At 40.9% G+C, this 24,479-nt stretch overlaps 2 protein-coding genes across 2 annotated transcripts in view; one reads left to right on the forward strand and one right to left on the reverse strand.

Moving 5' to 3' along the window:
* Positions 1 to 11,140: 11,140 nt before the first annotated feature.
* On the reverse strand, positions 11,141 to 16,154 carry LOC132848573 (cytosolic beta-glucosidase). Its single transcript, XM_060874409.1, has 5 exons — positions 15,985 to 16,154; positions 15,663 to 15,887; positions 13,999 to 14,801; positions 13,767 to 13,890; positions 11,141 to 13,052 (listed from the first exon to the last, which is right to left on the reverse strand). The coding sequence occupies exons 1-5, from the start codon at positions 16,067 to 16,069 to the stop codon at positions 12,844 to 12,846; spliced, it is 1,446 nt and encodes a 481-aa protein (XP_060730392.1). The 5' UTR covers positions 16,070 to 16,154; the 3' UTR covers positions 11,141 to 12,843.
* Positions 16,155 to 19,622: 3,468 nt separating this feature from the next.
* The window catches only part of LOC132848574 (adhesion G protein-coupled receptor A3-like), a 35,352-nt gene continuing 30,495 nt past the window's right edge, over positions 19,623 to 24,479 (forward strand). The window contains exon 1 of the mRNA XM_060874411.1: positions 19,623 to 20,567. Coding sequence (XP_060730394.1) covers positions 20,359 to 20,567 — 209 coding nt within the window. The 5' untranslated portion in view covers positions 19,623 to 20,358. The remainder of the gene's footprint in view (positions 20,568 to 24,479) is intronic.

A 24,479-nucleotide genomic window follows, 5' to 3' on the forward strand; every position in this document is an offset into this window, starting at 1 on the left:
GCATTCCCTTTTCCACGTTATCAAGTGACGTACTAAAGTAAGCGATAGGCTGCTTTCCCTGGCCCTGTTGTTGAGTTAAGACTGCAGTCGCAAAGCCTTGTTTCTCAGAGACGTATAGGTGAAATGGTCTGCTATAGTCTGGTCCAGCCAATGCTGGTGCGGAGCACAGATCACCTTTTAGCAGCTCAAATGCTGCGAGGGCCTCTGAGGTCCAAGTAAGAGATGCTTTTTCATTTCTCTGATCGGCTGCATGTATCAGTGCACGCAGAGGAGCTGTTTTTAACGCAAAGTCACAGATCCATTGTCTACTATAGCCCACCATGCCTAGAAAGGAAAGCATTTGTTTCACTGTTTGGGGTTTTGGGGCGGTGCGTACCGCTTCCACATGAGCTGGTGTAGGAGACCTATCTGTTCCTTGTAACATCCTACCAAGGTATTCAACTTTCTCTTTACAAAACTGCAATTTCTCTCGGCTGACTTTATGACCATTTTCTGCAAGCATGTTGAGCACTGCTAGTGAGTCCTTTCTGCACTGCTCTCTGGTTGGGCTGCATATCAACAAATCATCAACAAACTGAATTAGAATGCTAGAAATGTCAATCGAGGCCAAGTCTTCCGCCAACACACGGTTGAAGATTGATGGGCTTTCACAATACCCTTGTGGGAGCCTTGTATACGTATACTGATTACCTTCGTATGTGAACGCAAACAGATGTCTCGAATTTGGATGTAAGGGCACACTGAAAAAAGCTGAACATAAATCTATTACCGTATACCACTTTGAGTCTTTTGGGATATTGGACAGGAGGGTGTGCGGATCGGGCACTACAGGTATCTCTGCTTGTACTACTCTGTTGACTGCCCGTAGGTCATGCACAAGTCTCCATTTGTCAGAGTTGGGCTTCTTGACGGGAAATATGGGGGTGTTGCAAGAGCTGCTAGTTGGAATTAGGACGCCTGCTTCAAGTAATCCTTGAATGGTAGGTCTAATTCCCTCTCTTGCCTGTACTGACAACGGGTATTGACGTTGATAAGGTAACCTAACATTGGGTTTAACCTGAATTTGGACTTGACCTGCTGATTTAACGAATCCTACATCCGTCTGATGCTTTGTCCACAAGATATCTGGTACCCTTTCCAGCAGTGACTCGTCTTCATCGACTCCATTCTCTGTCCTGAGTGCTAGTGTATGCGATGACAACGGCATGTGCCTCTCTATCCATGTGTGTGTAGCTATCACGCTATCTACTGCCTTTTGTGCGAGGCGTGTGTACCTGCCATCTGGTGAAATGTGTATGTAAGCATTATGCGTCGGTTTCCACTCTCTGACTTGAGCTGCATCCCTAACCATTGGTCCTAAATCTTTCGATTCAAATCCCTCTGCTACCATGAGAGAGACATGTGGGGCTGCACTTGGAATGTGATGCCACGTTTCTAGCTCATCCTTCAGGATTGTCATGGCGGCTACTCCTTGTGGGCCTATTATCACATCTGTTGTCGTTATTTCGAACTGTTTTGTTTCCATCAATCCATTCCACAGTTGTCCATACTCTTCATTCTCGCTGTTATAGTCATAGTATAAGGTACAATGCAAGGGGCTTTTTGGTTCCTTGCAGTCTGGCCGCATGGCCTGTATCCACGTTTTCCATTTCATGTAGGTCTGGTTTAGTCCAGATGTTTCAGGGGTGATGTATTCCAGCCAATACACTGTATCCTGTGTCCTTCCCTTGTCCGCTTCCTTTAGTAGGTGTTGACCTGCCAACGTTTCATCTGGGAAAGTCACCCAGACTCCTGTTGGGCTACAGTGTATTTTTGCTGCTAGTTTGCACAGTAAATCTCTTCCCAGTAAGTTCACTGGGGATTGGGGTGAGTATAAGAGTGGTGCCACTATTGTGGTGTCTTCAACTGTTAAGGTCTGGGGCTCCGTGAATTTCAATATCTGTGTTGTCCCCGAGAAGCCAGTAGTCTTAATCGAGTTACGTGAGAGGGGGAGTCCGGAGCCTTCCTGTCCTATACATGAGAAAGTGGCACCAGTGTCTATCATAAAGGGAACTGATTTCGTACCGTTAATAGACACCATAGTTGTTGGTTCCTGCCTTGGATGCAGTGTGGTGACGTACTGCATGTTCTCCCCCTCCGGCTTCTCTGGGCATCCTCAACTCCAATTCGCTGCAGGCCCTGTCCAGGGTCCTGCTTGTCCTGACCATTGGTTGGGACCAGTTACTATCCCTTGCTGACCTCTGTGTTCTGGCTGTCCTGGTTGGTTTTCCCATGGATTGACCTGACAGTTTCTTCTGGTGTGTCCTTTTCCACCACATCCCCAACATTCAAGGGTTTGTGTTCGTGGGTTGTTTCCACTAGCCTGGGGATTCCCGAACTGTCTTGGTCCTGGGCCTTGGGCCCATCTTTGCCATCGTCCTGGCCCCTGTCTCGGGCCTGGTCCCCTCATAGGGCGGTTTTGTGGTGCCCCTTGAGTACCGAGGTGGACATGTATTGGGGGCATAGGTGCTTGTGACATCATTTGTTGTTGAGTACCTGGGGGTATTTGTGCTGGAGGCAGCGTAGGTTGCTGCATGTATGTCTGTGTCGTTACTTGGGGTGCCCGGGTCGGTGCCATCTGAGTTATATTTGATGTAGCAGGTACCAGTACTGCTGCTTCAACTGTTGGGGCTTGCAGTGAGGCTTGTATCTTTCCTGATTTTTCTTTTTCTCTTCTGGCTTTGGTGAGTTCTCCTAGTTGAGTTTTGTATAGTTGTGTCATTAGTGCTTCGGTTGCATCTTTAGCTTCTCTCTTCTTTTTCCTGTGTTGTTCTATGTGATGTACGAGATGAGCTTGAAATGTTTCCCAGGGTAGGGTATTCAGGCCGACCACATTTTCTAGTGCTTCTTGTACTGCCGCTGGCATGCATCTTTTTAGCATCATTTTGAACAAGCCTTGGTTTGTCTCATTCAGGTTCCAGGCTGTACCCGTCTCTTCTAGCCATTTGGTCTGGAAGTTCTGGATGAACTTTAAGGCATTTTCTTCTTCGCCCATTGTTGTGGCTTCCAGTTTACCTGGGTCCATCTTGGTGGGGTACATGTCACGTATTGCATCCCACACGCGATTTCTGTAGGCTCCGAAGGCCAAGTCGTCATCTCTTTCTGAATCCATCGTATTCTTCAATCCTGCTTCGGATAATATTTCGGTCGCTTTGCTTTTTCCTATCACTTGGGCCAGTATGGCCTTGATATCTCCGACTGCCAGCAGGTGGCCAGTTGTTTTTTCTTCAAACTTTGTTATCCATTTCTGCCCTCCCTGGCATATGTCTGGGAGTTGGTTTGCTAACCCAGTCATATCCATAAATGACCAGGGCACATAACGCACTTCTCCTCCCTTTGCTATTAAGGGACACTGGCTCACTTCCGGTTCTTCCATCACAGTGGCTGGTAGGTCTTCTTCTGTCCCATATCTTCGCGGTGCCCTTACCGGTCTACCTGACTTTCTCTGTTGTGGACTCTCCGGCTTCTCTTGTTGACCTTTCCGGCGTCCACTACTGGGCCAGTTACTCTCCCAGCGTCTGTGATTCTCTTTCTTTTCCAGTTCGGTTAGGTTGTCATCTTCTCGTTGAATTGCTTCTTCTATTTGTCGCATTCTTTTTTCCATTTCTGCAGAACTTTTCTCCAGTGTCCTTTTAGCATATGCATCGATTTCCTCAGTGTGTTTCAGTTGTTGTTCCAGTCGGTTGAGTGACTTTACCAGTTCTTCCTGCATCTGTTGATCTTCTTTTCTTCTCAATGCTGTGGCTTCTGGCTCTATGTACAGTGTCCCCTTTACTCTTCTTTCAACAAGCCCATTTGCATTTCTTGTGTCACTGTTGTCTGGTGCTGTCCTGATTCTGGTGCTTTCCTCTTCTGATATTTCTCTCCATCGTCCTTGTTCTGCGGAGTGTTCTTCATCTCGGGTGTTGTTAGCTTGACATTCTTCTTCCATCTCGCTTTCCTCTGGTGCCGAGGGTGTGCTGGTGGAGAGACCTATTTCTTTCAGATAATTGTTGCTTTCTTCTCTTAGTCCATCCAGCTGCAGCTTTCTTTTAGCTGTTATGGGTGCATCTTGATCTTCCGTTATACTGTCCTGATGACCTGTTGATTCCACTCCGTCTACGTCTCCGGACAGCTTAACTCTTCCAGTTATTGTTCCTTCAATTTTCGTCCATTTCTCATCGTTTTCTTGCACCACCATTTGTGTTACACCTGGGTATCGCTTCCTGTGTGTTTGCAGTCCACGATGTGTCATATAGGGTGGGAGCTTTTCCTCACTGCACCCGTCTCCTTCTTGTCGTCTCTTTTCTTCCTCTTCTTCCTTCTGTATCACTTTCTGTATTTCTTCTTCTCTTCTTTCTATTTCTCTGCCTTCTTCTTCAAACCAGCTAAGTATTTCTAGCCTCTTTATCCTTTTTCCTCTCGTCTTATCATCTTCTTTCCCTACTTTCCAATGTCGCAACATTTCTTTCACTTCTTCACACCTTTTTAGCCTAAATGTCCCTTCCTTCGGCCATTGCAACACTCCCTGTGTCCTGTCATGCCATTTCATCATACACTTTTTAATGTACTTTTCATCTGTTTTGTGTTTAGCAATCACCACTTCCGCCGGTGTTGGCTGACTTGTTGTTATTACTTTCCCCATGACGCACCCTTGTCGCGCTCTGTGGGCGCTGCTTCTTTCTCCTAAGTTCTGGTTGTGTCTTGACCAAACCAAATGTACGTTTATCTGCTTGACAGTTATCGCTGGTCTGACTGGTTTCTTCCTCCTATATACCTCTGACAATGTGTTTATCTTATCTATCAATGATGATACTGCCAATCCTCTCTCCCAATTCACACTCCTTAACTCTACAGTAACTATTGCTGTAAGTCCTGAGCAGTAGTTGTTTTGGATAGGTCGAGCTTGATTGAAATCTATCGCAGGCTCGTCTTCTTCACTGTCTGGATCCTTTATAAAATCAAACAAAGGGATGGTGGCCTTAGTAGCACTAGGATCTTCCACTAGTCTCCGTAATATGGGACTTAGGAGTGTGGGTTCCCAAAGTTTTTTGAACGTTTGCGTCCAATCAATCTCAGGAAACTCAACCTGTAAATTCAACAAGTTATTCCACTTAGTCAGATACCACAATTTAGCAGCAATTAATTCTCTCGACTGCCACCTTTCAACTCCACACTTATCCTTAAATGTGCGCTCGTCCCAAAAGTGTGTTCTTATGCCTTTCGTTTCTATAAGTATATCTTGTGGTGCCATTAACTATTCAACTTGTCCGCCACAAGACTCTCAACCACCAGAGGGAGCCAATCGTACCAGGTGATAATTATTTTTACTCTGTTCGTCCTTTAGATACTAGTTTTCTTCTGATGCTTCACTGTTTCTACACTGCAGACAGTCATAAAATTCAGTAACTACCACTATGTGACCTCCCGGAAAATCCTGGAGCTTAAATCTTCTAACACGTCGGCCTTCGATGTAATACTGGGTGATTATTAAGTCACGACCTGGATTGGTAAGGAGTAGTAACACTAGTGGGCTGTCGGCCGATACCGTCAATATTCTTGGGGGGACCTGGCTTCTATATTCTTCCTCAAATCTCAAAAAACTTGGGTATAATGCTAAAACGGTGTACCACCATGTAGTCATACGTAAGCGACTTGATTATTCTATGTTCAATGTGGGTCCAGTTTTAACCCTACGTTTTATTTTGGAGTATTACCTCAGGGGTTCTTCTTCTGGTTCAATGATGCTTTCCACGTATCTTATCACTAGTCTATATTGATTGTGGGATCTAATTAATCTGTATCTTATGAGGTGTAGCTTATCGCCTTCTAGTCTGTTCTCTGTTAAATCATAAGATGGGTTTTCCAACAACAGCTGCACAATTGGATGATTAGGAGCTACTGTGCGACAAATTTCTGAGGCTATGCTAACGTTATTGCCTTCTTCGATGCCTACACAGCAGGGAACCAACATGTGGAGCGTCATTCGGGGCTATTTTTACTTTGTCTTAGTCCTATTAAATGTATTTTACAGTAGTATAACACTTATCTTTGTTTAATCTCTATATTATTTTCACTTTTCCTGCAATCTATTACTGGGGCTCTTTCGGAGTCCCTCTGCTCAGATTACTGAGCACTTAAATGAGCTGTAAGACACTATATGCAAATTAAGGGCTATTTCTATGGCAGTCCACAGTCCACAGTCCACATACATCAACAGTCAGCCTAGTAATACATCAACAGTTATACAAGCAAATACGACAGTTAGTGAATAAGACTAATTCCTACACACACTGAGAAACGCACTGGTAATACACTAAATCCTACAAACCTGATAAGCCAGTATTCCTACTGTACTTTTAACATTTATCAGGAAACACAATATAGGGAAATCAGCTTAGCCATACAAAATCACACAGCAGGGGAAATCAACTTTTTGTCATAGGAATCACATACAGCAGGGAAATCAGCTTTTTGTCATGGAAAATTACACACAGCATGAAAATGAGCTTTTTTGTCATAGAAAATTACACACAGCAATCACACATGGCCACACAAACCCACTCTTATCACATATACATACACACAGTAATGCAGATCTGCCTTTGACACATAAAACCACACATACAGCAATGCAAAGCAACTTCAGCTTCTTTTTCACACGTAAAAAATCATACACATCAATGGAATTCCACTTCAGCGCTTTTCTCACAAGCTTCTAACACAATATCCTCACACCGATCTGACCAAGCAGCCCTGTGCCCTTCACAGCGGTATCTCAGATCCTTCCGACCATGCAGCCCTGGGGCAGCTGTTTATACAGAGAAACAAACACTTAAATTGCCGTCTCACTTGACAGCTCGCAATGAGCCTTTTCACTTACTCCTTTCTGCTCACCTTTGCTCTTTCTCTTCCCTGTATAAAGACAATGAATCTACTTTTCTCCTCTATTCACCTTTGTGCTGCAACATACCCCAGCGGTATCTCGGGAAATTTTTAACTTACACTATCTGCCCGTTCAGACCTGTCTTTACTCAAAGACAGCGGTAGCCGCAGATGAAACAATAACCTTCATGTGCACAAACATTTATTACCCGCGGTCTCACATACACTTTTTACCAATCAATGTTTGCAAACTTCACATAATCTCTCCCAAATCCAGTCTTTATATCTTTCATGAAAACGAGCAATGTTTTTTGGTTTTATGAGTCAATTACAAGTTTTAGTAAGATCTTTTGGATTTCAATAATCAAGGATTTCTTGTTAACAATCCTTTGGATTTTCTATAAGTCAATCAAACTTTAATAAATCCTTTGGATCTTTATAAAATCGAACTGCTTACTAGGTTTTTTTAGGAGAGTCACGGAGCTGATCCGTCCCAGAAATGGGGCCGCTCCGGCCGTACAGACCACACAAGACTATAGCAGATACTTTGATCTAACAGGCGTTCTGCTTACCTTTTTCTATGATGGCCAAAGTTGTCTGGTCTGGACGGCGGCGCTATGGCTCCCCACGTCCGGGGTTCGGGGGTCCCCGTGGACTCTCCTGGCTGGCTCGCCAAAACAATGTAGGAGAAAACCGACTCCAACCTACATTGGCCCAGGCTAGCTCCTGCAATCTGACTATAAGTTTAAACAACTGTTCTAAGTAAAAATTCAAAGAAGAAATGATCAGCCAAACTCACGAAGACTGGATTCAGTTGAGGTAGGTTTATTGACAGTCGTATAGACAGCAATTAACCAGCTGGTACCAGGGATACAAGTTTGTCCAGTAGACGATACTTGCACCGAAGCACTGCTGATTGCAACAAGCTTATATACAGTTCTGACATGCCCCCCCTTTTTGCCATACCCCCTTCGTTATCCAATCATAATTCCGCTCACGTACACAGTTTCGCCCGCTTCAGAAATTACCATTATTTCCACACTGGAAAGTTTTGCCCGTGCTTTAGGCCCTCTCAATTTTCCATTATTTCCATCCGGAGGGCCCCGGTCTCATGGACTTTGGACCTACGTCATCAGGCCATGGAGTTTATAAGTTGGTTTCATGTGCTTTTTGACTTATTCTCTTTTTCTGGGGTCTTTTTCAACACAACTCAACATAACACACTTATTCATGGGTATGTATGGATTTTCCTTGTACTCTAGCACTTTTTCCTCTTCTATATGATTAAAACCTGTTCTTCTACTGTTCAGTCTCTGTGAAGATGGTGTGCAGTGGTCATTGGTTTACTCATTACCCCAGTGGCCATGTATTGCATATGCTTACTAAGGCCCTGCTTGTGGTGTGTTCTAGCTTCAATCTCTGCATGGGTCGCACACCTTCTGGATGAAACCGACCTTTCCACACCTTCACCTACTGCTGATCTTTTTACTGAGGTCATTACTCATTATATCCAGGATATGGGGAGTCGTGGTCGACCCAGCGACACGTCTGCTGTTAAGGGGGTTGATGTTTCAACACAGACTGCTACAGTTGTTACCAAGTCTACTCAGACTCTTCCACCTCCATCTACACATACTCAGGCTACTCAAGCTCCATGGCGTGTCAATAAAAGGACTCAACACCCTCCTCGCTATGCTGTCAAACCTTTTTATGTTAAGAAGTGACTCTTTATGATTGTGCATTTCTTTATTAAAACCCTTCTGCTCAGTTCTCCCTCAATGCTGTGTGCGCGTGTCTTTTTCTGCCTGTGTGTGTGTGCGAGTTGGTTTCTGTGTATTCTTAGCCTATAGGGGTGGTTAATCAATCACTGACCCCGACGACCTGCTTGCTTCCTGACCTATGCACAGTATAACACTTGACTCTTGATGCACGTTTTTCTCATCTCATCTTTCCCCTGGGCCGTGGTGTATCTTTATCTTATAAAAAATCCCACAAGACGATCTGCTGCAGTTCAAACCGGTGTCAGAATGGGGAAGAAAGGTGATTTAAGTGACTTTGAACGTGGCATGGTTGTTGGTGCCAGACGGGCTGGTCTGAGTATTTCAGAAACTGCTGATCTACTGGGATTTTCACGCACAACCATCTCTAGGGTTTACAGAGAATGGTCGGAAAAAGAGAAAATATCCAGTGAGCAGCAGTTCTATGGGCGCAAATGCCTTGTTGATGCCAGAGGTCAGAGGGGAATGGCCAGACTGGTTCGAGCTGATAGAAAGGCAACAGTAACTCAAATAACCACTCGTTACAACCGAGGTATGCAGAAGAGCATCTCTGAATGCACAACACGTCGAACCTTGAGGCGGTTCGGCTACAGCAGTAGAAGACCACACCGGTACTAGTAAGGGGTACCTAATAAAGTGGCTGGTGAGTGTGTGTGTGTGTGTATATATATATATATATGAGATAGAGATAGATAGATATGAGTGTAGAAATATATAAATGTATATAAACATGGACATGGTATAACAAGTTACAAGTATTATCAACAAGGCACTTGGGGTGGGTTACAATATAGACTCCATGGCTGAACAGTAGGGGAGTGAGATGAAAGTCTTCATCTTCCTCACTGCCTTATTCGACAAGCTGGAAGGTGAAATGTTTTGTGCTAAAGTAGAATTGTATTTGGAGCTGTCTATATTTCCATCTATCTTGATTAGCGCCCCAGTCCCAGCTGAAGAGAAGTCAGAGCCACATCATGATGCTGCCACCTCCATGCTTCAACGTGGGTATGGACATTTTGGGGTATTAGGCTGTATTGTTTCAGGTTCAAAAAAAAAACTTTGTACATTACGCTGAAAAGTTCAACCTTTTGTCTGAACAGACCATAATACATTTTGCCACATGGTTTGGGGGGATTAAATGTATGGCTTTACAAAATTTAAGCAGACTTTATTTGTTTTGATTTGTTTTTAATAAGAAAAACCTTTTCATCTAGAGATTCTACCACATACCCCAGACATGTGAAGAATATAAGAGATACACAGTGTGAGCATTATTTTACAGATATTCCTGCAGCTTTTTTAGTTTCTTGGCAGTCACATTGATAAGTTTCCTCCTTGTCCTTTTTTTTTAAAATCAATTTTTGAGGGACATCCTGTTCTTAGTAATGCCACTGAAGTGCTCCATTTTTTTCCCTCTAGTTGATGATAGACATCATAATGTGTCAGGGTGCATCTAATGTTTTGGGTTTCTTTTGTACCCCTGTCCATTTTGACAGTGAGGTCCCTGTCATGCTTCCTCAAGGTGTTTGACAACCACGGCTTCAGCAATCAGTTGAAACCAAGAAAATCCTGCAGAAACGGCTGATTCTTTATTTGTGGTTAATTACAACCACTACATTCATGACAAGTAGATGAACATTTGTGTTTTAATGTGATTGAATATTTCTAGGCACAATTCTAGGTTTCTGTTTATCTTGAATTTAGCTGGTTGCTATATGACATTAAAGATGGAAAAATATCCGACATGATTTATCCCGGTTTTATATTTTTACTGCAATCTTTCTATCTGTAAGGTGACATGACTTTATGTTCAACAATATGAGTGTTATTATTCCATTATTGCTAACTGACATGACACCATTGTTTGGTATACATTTTTTGACAGACGTTAAGATAGCTTATGAAAACTGTAATAACACTGCACCACAGATAAAACTCCCTTCTTATTGTCTGGTAGGTGTCTTGTTATTTTCTAACTAAAAGAACAGAAAGAGGTTTACACTGTGACTGCAAAAAAAAAAAAAAAAATATATCAGAGGAGTTGAAGGTTTTTAGATTTGCGCAGACAGCAGAGGGTGGTTCTTGCTTTCATGCAGGTGGGAGCACATGCATACGTTTCAATATGCAGCTTTAAGTACAAAGAAAGGACACATTCATTAGCATAGCAGCACATAGGACATGGCAGGTTGCTTCTGCAGCATCCTGGAGCATATTTTCCACAATTATTCACTCTTCAGTAAAAGCTTTAACCTGGTCCAAGCCACTTTTTCATGTGTTGATTCGTTTGTTTAAACTTTATCATTTTTAACACAGCTACAGTTAAAACACTAATTTAATATTACGAATTCTATGTAACTATGACAATGATAATAAATAAAAAGTATAGCCAACATTAAACCCTAAAACATATAGACAGATAGATTTACACTGAAAGGATGACATACAGTGTAATAACATGTATGGATATGTTTTAATTAATTGCAACAAAGAAAGAAGGACAATATCTTCCAAGATGTTTTCATGAGGACGAGCATTAAATGGTAATCTTTTGATACATAGGGCGAGGATTAAATGTTAGCTAAATAAACCGACAATGACATTATGGCCCTGCCATAGGCATAGCGATGCCAAATGTAGTTTGAAAAGTCATATTTCTTATGAGGTCAGAGTGATGGTAACATATTTCATCAGGCATTTTGACACTTTGTGTGTAATAACATAAAAGATGTAATCAAATCTTATGCTTAACAGGAACACACACAAAAAAGTGTGCTATATAAATCGACATGACAACAAACATTATGACCGCTATCATGACAATTAATTAAGTAATGTTAAAAACTGCCATGCAATCTGCCATGTCATTTTTATGACACTGCTGGATATATTTTTTATGAGGCAGGGTTCAAGTACAGTGTGACAATGAATGATTTGAATGGCAAACAGAATTAGTGAACGAGAGCAGTGGAAGACCATCAATCATACTTTTCCTAACTGACTGGTGTTATGGCTTGTCTGAGCCATCACGTGGTATTCCTTAGAGTCATTCACTTATTAGGTTTTAATGCCATTGGTTCTATATATATATATATATGGCAATACATGTATATTGGCCTACAGGGCTCATTAGATATATATTGCAAAGTATATATTATATATTATTTTAAATCCCATTTGGTGATTTCAACAAGTAGAAACAAAGGAAAAATAGAGTTGCATGAAAGTTGGCTGAATATAATTATATGAGGCACAAAATGGTATTTATTTCCATGTGATAGAGATTATCATTCATGTTGAGGTTATAATTTGAAATGATTTATTTATCTGTGTTTTAATAGTTTGCGATTACTCCTGAAGAGGCCTGATGTCTGGAAGTAAATCATCTTCTATGGTGGAAAAAATCTATAAAGATCCAAAATATTATCAGAATAAAACAGTAACAACAAAACATTACATTAACACTTGTGGTAAAAGTCTCCTTTTCAGCAGCAGGCAATGAGGTGCTAGTTCCTAATGCACTCTGCTGTGACTTAAATCATCTGTGCATGTAATACCAATTTACACCACCGTGTGGCAGTGCTCATCAACAAAATGTAAACAGGGTCACCCTGGCCACAACCTCTCCCTGTCATTCATATACTAGGTCAAATCAATCCAGTGTCACAGCTGTAATTTATTTAGCTTTTCAAGTTTATTCCCTAATTTGTACAGCATGTAGATGTCAATGTCTACATGATCAATCAGGTATGTAATCATCACCTGTGGTCCTGAAGCTCATTATAAAGTTCCACCTCCAGCAACTACCTCTTTCTGCTCTTAACCTCATCTAATGATTTTCCTAAGGTTTTACACACGCATACACACACATAAATAAAGTAATTTGAAGTGTTTAGGTTCCACTATTGTTTGTTACTGTCTACTGTAAAATCTCCTCTATATCAAAATGATCACAAATCATATTTAAAAAAATCCTTGGATTTGCTAAAAACACACTACTCTGTGCATTAAATTGTGCTATATTCTATAGATTTGTATATTTTTAGATTTTAAAAACTACAAAATCAGTCATCAATATTGTTTTCAGCAATTTTGTTTGTTCTTGGTGCTATTCAGTGTCCAGACAATCAAATTAATGTCCAGTATAGATATCAGAGTGTTGACTTCAGTTATCCGGCTTGGTATAGGTGCGGTATCTTTTTATTACAGCTGCATACTCTCTACCAGAGCGGTACATTGTACGCTTTAGCTCAGGGCTGGAGAAATCCACATGGAAGAGGCCGAATCTCACACTGAAGCCATCTGACCACTCAAAGTTATCCAGAAGTGACCAGGAAAAATATCCTCTCACATTTACACCATCTTCTGTAATAGCTAGAAAGCAGTACAGAACAGCATTAATGGTATGAAAACAATATAATATGTCAAAGTTTCAGTGTACAGCATATGTATACACATACAGTCACCTACACTCACCATCTACTGGTACAAATGCTCATTTATGCAGTTATGTAGGGTTAGCCAATCATGTGCCAGCAGCACAATGCATTAAATCTTTCAATTGATGTTCACATCAAATAGCAGATTGTGTGATATCTGTTCTGCCTGATGGGCAGGTTTGAGTATTTCAGAAAGTCTCTAAAGTTTACACAAAAAGAAAAAAAAAAAAAAAACATTAAACACGGAGTGAATGACAATTCTGTAGGCAGAAACGCCCTGTTGATATATGAGGGATCAGAGGGGATAAAAAACAGAGTGTTTTGAGCTGCACGGAAGGATTTACTAACTCATAACTCTTTACAGCTATGGTGAAGAGAAAAGCATATCAACATGCACAAAACATTGTCAGAACAATTCATTGAGTTCAACCTCGACTGTCCAGTCTGGGTGAGTCTGTGCCCATGATAGCTTCAGATTATCATGAATAACTGAATAAATAAGCATGTGTTCCTGATGTGACTGTATATCAGCCTAAACAACTGTGTACTATGATTAATATTTAATTCCCTGACCTTTCTACTAAAGTACACCATATCATTTTTATTGATTTATTACTGCAAGTGAGATGTATAAAGTACATTGCCACACCTTTTGATACATGTTGAAGGGTATCCTGATAAAACTGGGAGCGTTCAATGTCTTCAAATTCCACAGGCCCAATCTGTGAGAAGCCGTTTTCAGTGATATAAATGGCCGGGTTGTTGCAAGTGTCCTAAATAGCATATAGCATACATAAAAACAAAAGTTGTGAATCTGTAAATGTAACATGTTGGAAATACATGATGCATAAAATTATAGCACATCATAAATAAAAACATACCTTTATGTATTTCAGTAACTTGCGCAGTCCTTCAGGCATAACCGCAAGCCAGGACACACCACACACTGGCCATGATGGATCTATTATAGCCTCCACTCCCTGGTCCCTGATGAAACTGAGCTCACTGGGACAAGAGCTTGTGTCCTTCACTTTGCGTGATGTATAGTAGTTCAGTGCAAAAAAATCTGCTGTGCCTAAGGGACTAGGCTCGTCCTCTGAAAACTTGGGCAAACGCTGTACCTCAGTAAATCCTAGTTTAAGGTTCTGAGCCTCAATCCTGGACCTCATGGACTCTGGATAGTCCCCTGTGGCAAACACTGGGCAAGCAAACCAGCCCAGGTTAAAGTCCATGTATCGTTGAGCAGCAGCCATGTCTTCAGGACAGCATGGGTCTAAAGGCTCTGCCCAGTCACTGTTAAGAGCTATGGACACCTTTCCTCCCTGCAGGCATCTAAAGTGGGCATTATAGCTATGCCAGGCTCTAGCATGGGCACGAAGCATGTTGTGACCTACAATGTAGACCGAGGTCCCTGGTTCTTTAAGACCTGGGGCAAAAAGTCCATTCTCATACCCAAGTTTAGCGCAGATATAAGGCTCGTTCAGTGTAATCCAAAGCTTCACTCTGTCCCCAAAAGTCTTGAAGCAAAACTGAGCATATGAGTCAAAAACATCTGCAATCTCTGGAGACTTCCATCCACCACGGTCCTGCAGAGCCTGAGGTAAGTCAAAGTGGTTTAGGGTGACCATGGGCACAACAGCGCTTGCAATTAGGTCATCAATCACTTTGTCATAGTAGGCTACACCTGGGAATAAAACATATAGGCAGGGATATGCAATAACATATCGATTATAAACTCAATAAGCTTGCAGGGTTTAAAATAAACATTTGCAATTGAGCATTAGGAGAAATGATAAATTAATAGAAAGAAACATACTCTAACCAAAACCATTAGTGCATTTATTTTTATTTTATTTAAAATAAAATATTTTATTTTATTTTACAAAGGATTGTTAATATTCACAAGTAAGCTATGATTAGATAATTGAGATTTTGTATCTATGGATATTGCCAAAACTTATCTGTAAAAAAGTAGATCTTGTGTACTGTTTTCTAATACTGTAGGCTATGATTAGACATCACAGTCACACCACAGAATATAATAATATAAAGAGATATACTTTAAATTGTCTCCATGCAGTTCATTAGGAATGTGGTTTAGTTAGTTTACCTAAATGTATAGTGATTTTTTTATTTATTCTGCTACAGGTAAGATATAAGTATCATTAAATATTAAATGTACAATTATTGGTTTTTATATTGGTCTCTCATATACTGTAAAGCACAATCGAGTTTCTAGTTCATTACGACACATGCATTTTTGTTTTTACGTGAAGAAAAACTAAGCAAGTGGCACAGTAAAAAAGCCACAACTCATCTACCATTTACACGTGATTTTAATTTCATTAATAAATAGATTATTTTGTTGTCGATGCAGTTTACAGAGGAGGAAAACAAATGTTCGACAGATTGACAGACAGACAGACAGAATGATGAATAGACAGATAGATTGCAGGTAAAGAGACAGACAGATAGACAGACAGACAGACAGACAGATAGATTTGTTTGAAGCTTTAAATAATGGATTACAGTCTGGACAGAGCACCTTTAGGGTTGACAACACTTGTGGTTCCATCAGGAAACAGCCGTGACCAGGAGAAGGACAGTCTGTAGTGTGTGAGACCCAACAGCTGGATACACTTCAGGTCTTCATCCCACAGCTGGTAGCTGTTACAGGCCACATCACCAGTGTGATCCTCAAACACTCTGCCTTTACTGTGGCAAAAAGTGTCCCATATACTGGGTCCTCTACCGTCCTTATCCCAGCCCCCTGCACAACAACAACACAGGATGTATAATGACTGGCACAGTCACATGAGATTTCAGTAGATTTACTTTAAGTTCAGTTTAAAGTTTATTACATTTACCTTCGATTTGATAAGCAGCTGTTGCAGCTCCCCATGCAAAATCACTGGGAAAACCTTCGACGGGGGTATTTTTAGAAAGCGCCATTTAGATTGCGTTAATCAGTGAGTGACCTGCAGACTTCACTGCCTTCATTTCACCTGACACTGAGCGTTCAACTTAAAGCGTGTACAGCGCCAGGAAATCCAGCGTGCTGCGTCAGCACGTACAGCGCGCGTGTGTGTGTGTGTGTGTGTGTGTGTGTGTGTAAACACGTCATCACGTACGGAAGGAAAAAAAATATCTGTTAATTGTGCAGGGTTCCTGTTTCAGAAAGCAGGTTAAGTGAAAACTCTGAGTATGTTAACTCTGAAATGATGGAAACTCTGGGTTTTCCGCTTCAGAAAGGGAGGTAAGTTAAACCCGAGAAAGCAGGTTAAGTTAAGCCCGTTTCTGAAAGAGAGGTAACTTACACTCGGAGTCAGTTACCATAGTAACTTACTCTGTGAACCTAACCTGGTCGGGAGCAGGTTTTCTTCAGTTAAACCCAGAGTTTCTGTTCGGTCTCCTCCCCTTTTTTAAATAGGAAGCGACGTTTAAACACCTCATTCATTGCCCACATTTTAGTTATGTAGAGAGCAGCAAAGGACTGTGGGATGTGGTTAAGGTAGCTCAGTAGTTAAGGTGTCGCCGAGTCGGACTACTGATCAGAACAGTGGTCTTCACTATTTTTTTCATGTGAGCTACACTGATAGGACAAAGTCAATAGGAAAGCCACTTTCACCGCAAAGTATGCCAAGTTATTCAGTCTTAAATAGCTTATCTGCTTAAATACAATGTACAATATTGCAATAAAATAATTACTCGAGTTGCGGATGATGCATGCTCCCCATCAGTTACCTCTTTTGTCAGTGTCACATTGCTTTGTTGCTGTTCATTTTGTGCGCGGGATTGTTTGATAAGAAATCGATCCATTTTTTAGTCCGTGTGTACAGTAAACACAAGTTGTTAACTAGCATGAAACACAAACTAGCTTCTGGCAGGCCGCCAAAAACTGGCTATTGCGCAGAACGCAGTGAGTCTGTGACGAGTCAAATAATATATATAAATATATATTATTATTTGTAATAGAGCACATTCGTTTTTCTATGCTTCCCTGATTGTTTTTAATGTTATTTAAATGAAAAATAAATTTTAACCACATGATCATATCATCGTATTATTTACTGCCATGCGAGCCGCATATTAAAGCTTGGCGAGCCGCAGGAGGCTCGCGAGCCGCGCAATGAGTAACACTGGATCAGAAGGTCATGGGTTCTAATCCCAGGGCCACCAAGCTTTTGTGGACACAATTGCTCAGTTGTATAAATTGAAACAAAATATAAGTCACTCTGAGTAAGGGGGTCTGTAAATGCCGTAAATGTAAAATGAATGAAATGGCGTGTCCTTTTATGGACGATCCTGTTGATGAAGAGTCTGTATTAATTCGTTTGAGCCCTGAGTGGATTTTTGTCACATCCCTATGACTTTTCGTTGCCTTACGTTTCTTTGCGAAGTTACTCTAAAATAGTTCTTAATTACTAACTACAAATTACATCTTCAACAAGTCTAATTAGATTAATGTAATAATTACTAGTGCCCTGCGATGGGTTGGCACTCCGTCCAGGGTGTATCCTGCCTTGATGCCCGATCACGCCTGAGATAGGCGCAGGCTCCCCGTGACCCGAGTAGTTCGGGTATCTACTTATTCATTATTTTCTAAATCCCAAATCCCAAATCCCAAAAAAACTAACTCTTTTCAGCTGTTCTGTAACTGAAAACTCAGAGTGTCCCATCTCAGGGTTTGTCAACTGTTGTGGTTGTTGTTGCTGTTGTGTTGTTGTTGTGGTGGTGGTTGTTGTTGTTGCTGCTGCTGTTGCAGCAACAACTATTTTTAAATAAAATACTATTTTTAGTATTTAGACTTGTTCTTATTCAAGAAAGTTGTTCTTTCTCTTGAATAAGAACAAGTCAAAATACTAAAAACCACTCATTCATTCATTTTCTACCGCTTATCCGAACTACCTCGGGTCACAGGGAGCCTGTGCCTATCTCAAGCGTCATGGGGCATCAAGGCAGGATACATCCTGGACAGAGTGCCAACCCATCGCAGGGCGCGCGCACACACACACGCAATACAGGCAATTTTCCAGAGATGCCAATCAACCTACCATGCATGTCTTTGAACCGGGGGAGGAAACCGGAGTACCCGGAGGAAACCCCCGAGGCACGGGGAGAACATGCAAACTCTACACACACACAAGGCGGAGGCGGGAATCGAACCCCCAACCCTGGAGGTGTGAGGCGAACGTGCTAACCACCGTGCCCCCTATACTAAAAACCACATAAAATAAAAATGATCAATAAGACCCCTGGAGGGTCCCCAGATGTTACTTTGAGAATGACTGCTTTAGACTATTATAGTACTGATACAGTGCAAAAAGCTTACGGGTGCCTTTCTACACCACAAAGGGTGTAACATCATGTCTTTATACTCTTAGAAGTCCACTGAATGTCCCTTGGTGAGTCAAGCATTCATATATAAACTTTCTGCATCAAAATTGTCAACATAAAATAATGTTTATATTATAGGAGTGTCCAAACTTGCTCATATAGAAAAACAAGTCTCCTACTTTATTCAGTTGCATGCAATGTCTGCTCTCCTCTCTGTTATGGGTTACCCACAGCTGCGAGTCTGAACTTGCTTGAACTCTTTAGACCCACAATGAACACAATGTAGACAGGGTTGAGGAGTATTGTGTTACAGTTGTAATATGTTTAGTTGGCAGGTAATTTACCTGTTTAATGTTTAGTGAGCAGTTACAAATGGAATTTATCAATTAGCTAAAAGTAGCTTGTTCAATTGTTAGGCTATGATTAGACATGTTAACACCACAGAATATAATATAAAGGGATATACTTTAAATTGTCTCCAATAGGAATGTGGTTTAGTTAGTTTACCTAAATGTATAGTGATTTTTTATTTATTCTGCTCCAGGTAAGATATAAGTATCATTAAATATTAAGTGTACAATTATTGTTTTTTATATTGGTCTCTCATATAAAGCACAATCGAGTTTCTAGTTCATTAGGACACATACATTTTTGTTTACGTGAAGAAAAACTAAGCAAGTGGCACAATAAAAAAAGCCACAACTCATCTACCATTTACACATGATTTTAATTTAGTTAATAAACAGATTATTTTGTTGTCGATGCAGTTTACAGAGGAGGAAAACAAATGTTCGATAGATAGATAGATAGATAGATAGATAGATAGATAGATAGATAGAGAGACAGACAGACAGACAGATAGATAGATAGATAGATAGATAGATAGATAGATAGATAGATTGATAGATTTCTACAGCTTTTTAAATACTTTACTCATTGCTATATGAAATAAAATAAGATAATAATAATAATAATGTGAAACAACTGGAAGTCCCTCAGAGTTATTCAGATCCTCTTCTCTATAGTTTACTTGATGGCTATATGTCGTATGGCAGTGATTTATTTCTTGTATTATAGTGAATAATGGTGATAGTGTGTGTGATCCAGGACACTTGCGCTCCATCGTGGACTTTATGAGAAAGGTAACAGAGCCGCGGTGACGTCACCGGCGGAAGTGGAGCACCGGGATTCACGCGGATTTTAACGAGTTCAACAACCGCGAGCTGCACAGTTCTCACCGCTGCTTCACGGGCTCGTTTGCTTTTATTTTATTTTATACGTCGACAAGCTTTCTTAACGTACAAACTAAACAAAAAAGAACCGAACCGTGTCGTCGGGACTAAACGAAACCCGAGTCGCGCTGTGTTTCCCAACATGTTTACGGATCTGGTCGTTCGTGCTGCGTTCAACTTTTGTCTTCTCTGAGAAGTGAGAAAGCTGGTGCTTGTGTCACACACACAACGCGACATGGATTACAACCAGCAAATGCAGCTACATACAGAAATTTATTCTGGAGTTAAAGTTTTTTCCCTGCCGAGCAGACTTTTGTTGAGCCTGAACCGACTCCATGGAACCGAGTCGTAAAACGAGCCGATTGGATAACAAAGGAAGGATCACGGGAGCGCTTCTCTGAACTGATTCATTCATGTGGAGCACACAAAGCCATGGCGCATCCGAATGTAAATGTGGATACCAAGCTTTCAGTATGACCACATATTCACTGGAGCAGATTTCCCCATGTGTGTTTTTAATTGTGTTGCCCTGGATTTGGAGCTTTTTTTAATGTCTATACATAAAAATATAAAGCAACAAACTCGTTGTTGAAGCAACAATCCAGCATTTCGATACTATATTAACTTCATTCAGTTGCTCATCTCGTGCATTTCGACAGAAAAAACCAGGCAATGTCGCTCAGCAGCTGGTGTGGGATTTTCTTGGCTTTTGTGCTGCTCAGGACGGTAAACTGTGCAGCTTCTCCTGAATGTAAACCCAGTGAAGAACGGTCTAAAGCCAGCAGTCGGTCTGGTGCAGTGGACAAGAAGGTGGTGTGTAGCAATATGGAGCTCCAGCAGGTGCTACCAGTCACCTCTTTCCCTAACAGAACCGTCACACTGTAAGTAACCACCCTCATGATGTCGTCTTGTTTACCCTGAGTGACACCACCAGGTTTTTATTGGCACGTTGGGCTCCTGGTGGAAGGAATGAAGGTCTATACAGTTCAGTCTATGTTCCTATGGCTCCAGCTTTTAGTAAACGCCACTACGTTCAGCTCATTTACTTGACTTGATTTTAAATCTGTTGGACAGCGTGGAGCTTATATACAAACTGTTAGTACGTCTTTTGTACTATTGCACTTAATAGGCTGGATACAGTGGTGACACTTCAGTAATCAGAACCACTTCAAGTCAAGAAACTTATATTGTCATTTCATCCATATATAGCTGTTGCAGTACACCGTGAAATGAGACAACGTCTCTCCTGGACCATGGTGCTACATAAAACAAAGACAGGGCTATAAGGACTTAGTAAGTTAGTCCTAGATACATAAAGTGCAACTGTGCAATCTGGTGCAAACAGTGCAGGACAAGACAAACATGAGACAGTGCAGGACAAGACAAACAAGAGACAGTGCAGGACAAGACAAACAAGAGACAGTGCAGGACAAGACAAACAAGAGACAGTGCAGGACAAGACAAACAAGAGACAGTGCAGGACAAGACAAACAAGAGACAGTGCAGGACAAGACAAACAAGAGACAGTGCAGGACAAGACAAACAAGAGACAGTGCAGGACAAGACAAACGAGAGACAGTGCAGGACAAGACAGTGCAAACAAAAAATTACAAGACAATACACAAAAGACAATTAACAGAAACAGCACAGACCAGTGTAAATACTGTAAGTTCAACAATATTGCATGCAGTAATACTATAATGAACACAGGTTCATAGCAGCAGGTCCCTGAGATAATGTAAAGAATTTTGTTAGACAGTATGTGCAAAGAGCAAAAAAGTGTGCAAAAACAGCATGTAAACAGGTTGATGGATGTATATTGGAAGTGTGTGTATTTGGTGTAGGTCTGTGCAGTCCATACAGGTGATGTGCGTGTGTGTTTTGCTATTCTTTACTTAGATATAAAGCTGTCACATAATAAATGAGTCCTCAAGGTTGAGTCGATTTTGCTTTTCTGTCCAACACTGATAAGCTTAGTCACTTAAGGAATCTGGTCTAAAGAAGGTCTAACAATTTGACCAACACAGCCTGTGTTTTGGCAGCTGGTAGCTCACAACAGTATAAGTGTCCGGTTGCCATACAAACTCTGCATCCAACAAGCAATTTCCATGTCTGTGCGTTTGCACGTAATATTCCACCACATTCTTTATTATTTATGTATTGACCATGAGGAGTTTCCAAAACCGGGAAGGTTACAACAGACTTTTTCTGTGGCATGGTGCAGAGCTGTTACTCAAAGCATACCTACACGTAAAGTCTTGATCTTCAGCCCTAACCCTGCCTTGTTATTAGCTTATGTTAGCTATAGGCATAACACAACATGCAGTGCAATTTAGAGTATTGGACATTAGACTGTGGCTTGGGATCCTTCTTTGAACTTGGAGCATTTGTCAGAGCTGTTTGGCCAGAAAGTTCACTAATATTTATTTGCTGTGAGGAATTATCATCTTGAATTTTTAGTTCTGTTCAATGTATACAGTTTTCTTCTGCACATGTTCATGGTATAACCAGCCCTGTTGTTCGGGGAATAAAAAAAAAATCATCAGCTCGCATGATATATCTGGTAGTCTTCATTCAAATGTAACCAGTGTTTCATAATTAATTGTGCAAAGAATCTCTGTGCTAAAGTGATGGAACATTTCCAGACTCCAGATGTGCTTGAATAACGCACATAAAATGTACTCAAGATGTTTATATAGATATTTGAATAATAACCGTCTCATTTTCAAGGAGAAAACTGTGTGAATCTTATGAACTTTTCACTTGCAATTAGCTCTGCCGTTTTTTTGCTCAAGGACTTTGTTTATCAAGTCAAATTAGTTTCTTTGGGAAAATGACTTTTTGTCTGAACAAAGCCGTGTTTATTTGTCTGAGCCAAGAATAAACTCTATTTTACTGGAAACTCTGGTTCTGCCCGATTGAAATGTAGAGGAACGGTTTTGTCTTGGTGCTAAACAACGGTGGGTTGCTGCTACTTCTATCCAATGCTTTGTTTTACTGTTTTGCTTTACTTCGGACTGTAATGATACGACTTGTCGTACAGCTTTTTTTTTTCTGTGTATCAATCAATGCAATCAATTCGACAGGCCGAATAATAAACTAAGCTATTCCTAATAAAATATTGCTTATATTACGTGAGGTTCTTATGCAGGTCGGTCCAATGCTTTCACAAGTCAGTATGTTTGTGTACAAACTGTTCACTACCAAGTAGGAACTGGAATATTTATCCCAGGTCTTTAAGATCCGGTGTAAGAAAACACTTGACCTGCCATGTAAACCAGTGACTTGTGGACTGAAACATTACAGAGTGCATAATCTGTCATATGTGTATGATAAACCAAGTATAATGCTTGAAATATACAACTAATACAGCATTGAATGCACACACACGCGCTCACCTTTTCCTTGCTGATTCAATCTGGTGTTAATAAAACCTCACAAGGAGGAGCTGCAGCATCTTCATGCAGAACTCAGCATGAGGAGAGGAAAAATATGTCTACAGCTCTAACTCAGTATTTTGTTCTTAACAATCGTTCAGAGTTGGTCATTGACAATAACGCTGAAATCGATGTAACTCTGATTTGCCGTCACTGTAATGAAGCATTGATTTGCATATCTGTGCATTTAGAGGAGTAAGAATTATGATAGTCATACTCGTTAAGATTTTAGCAGGAATTGAAGGTGTAGGTTTACTCTTTTACATCTCGAGGTGTTTAGAGACATTGTTCATGGTTAGGGTTGTGCACCAAGTACTGATTAAAAACTAGTTCAAATAAACTAAGAGATTCATCCACGCTCACATTTAGCTGTTGGTGGCTCGCTGACTGCATGAGCATGAAACATGTGACTGTCTAACGTGGTCCAAATGATTTAGTTAGGCGTGAAGTGCTTTACACGAACACACATATCAAACTTTACAGCTGTATAGTTCATGGTTGAGTTGATAGATGCTGCAGTCCTGCTGTAACTCCCCTGACCTCTACAGACAGGGTATTTCCGCTGATCTAGACGGAAGCCAACTCGCATAAACACACACTATAAGATCATCAAGTTTCCTCTGCTGTCCGTAACAATCATATAGGGAAAGGTATCATTTTTTCCAGGTAATGTTTTTGGGGATTTTTCCATCAGCAACAGATATTTTTTTTGCCGTTATTTTTCTCACATAAGATGATTAATGAACATTTAATATCAAGACTGTTTCCTCTAGTGTGTTTTTACTGCAGATCATAAACTGTCATGTTTGTTCTTCAGCTGTATCTAGTACTGTAAAAAGCATTTGCAGACATTCAATATTTTATTCCTGTTAAAATATGCCTTTAGAAAGAGATGACAATGGCACATCCTGTGTGTGAATGAGTATGAATGAGTGCACACACACACCTGTGCTTGTTCAGTATGAGGATAATAACTCTTCTTGAGCGTCTCTCTGTCTCTCTGTCTTTGACTCTCTCTCTCTCTCTCTCTCTCTCTCTCTGTCTCTCTCTCTCTCTGTCTCTCTCTCTCTCTCTCTCTCACTCTCTCTTTGGGACAGTGTCAGGGAAGCTGCTCTACAGCTGTATTTTACACTGTATTCTCTCTGTGAACTTTTATATTTCCATTTTAAACCCCGATGTTGCACATAACTGTCCTTTCTGTTCACAGAGAGAAACGGAGAGTTTTTCATGCTTTTATTCACTGCTCCAGGTTACAGTCTTTCTTTGTGTTTTTGCGGAGCTTCTGAAGGTCTTTTTAATGTTGATTTTACTTTTCAGTGTTTTATTCTTGGTTTTAAATATGTCAGGAGAGACAGT

The sequence above is a fragment of the Tachysurus vachellii genome, chromosome 7, assembly GCF_030014155.1.
Source record: "Tachysurus vachellii isolate PV-2020 chromosome 7, HZAU_Pvac_v1, whole genome shotgun sequence".
NCBI lineage: Eukaryota > Metazoa > Chordata > Actinopteri > Siluriformes > Bagridae > Tachysurus > Tachysurus vachellii.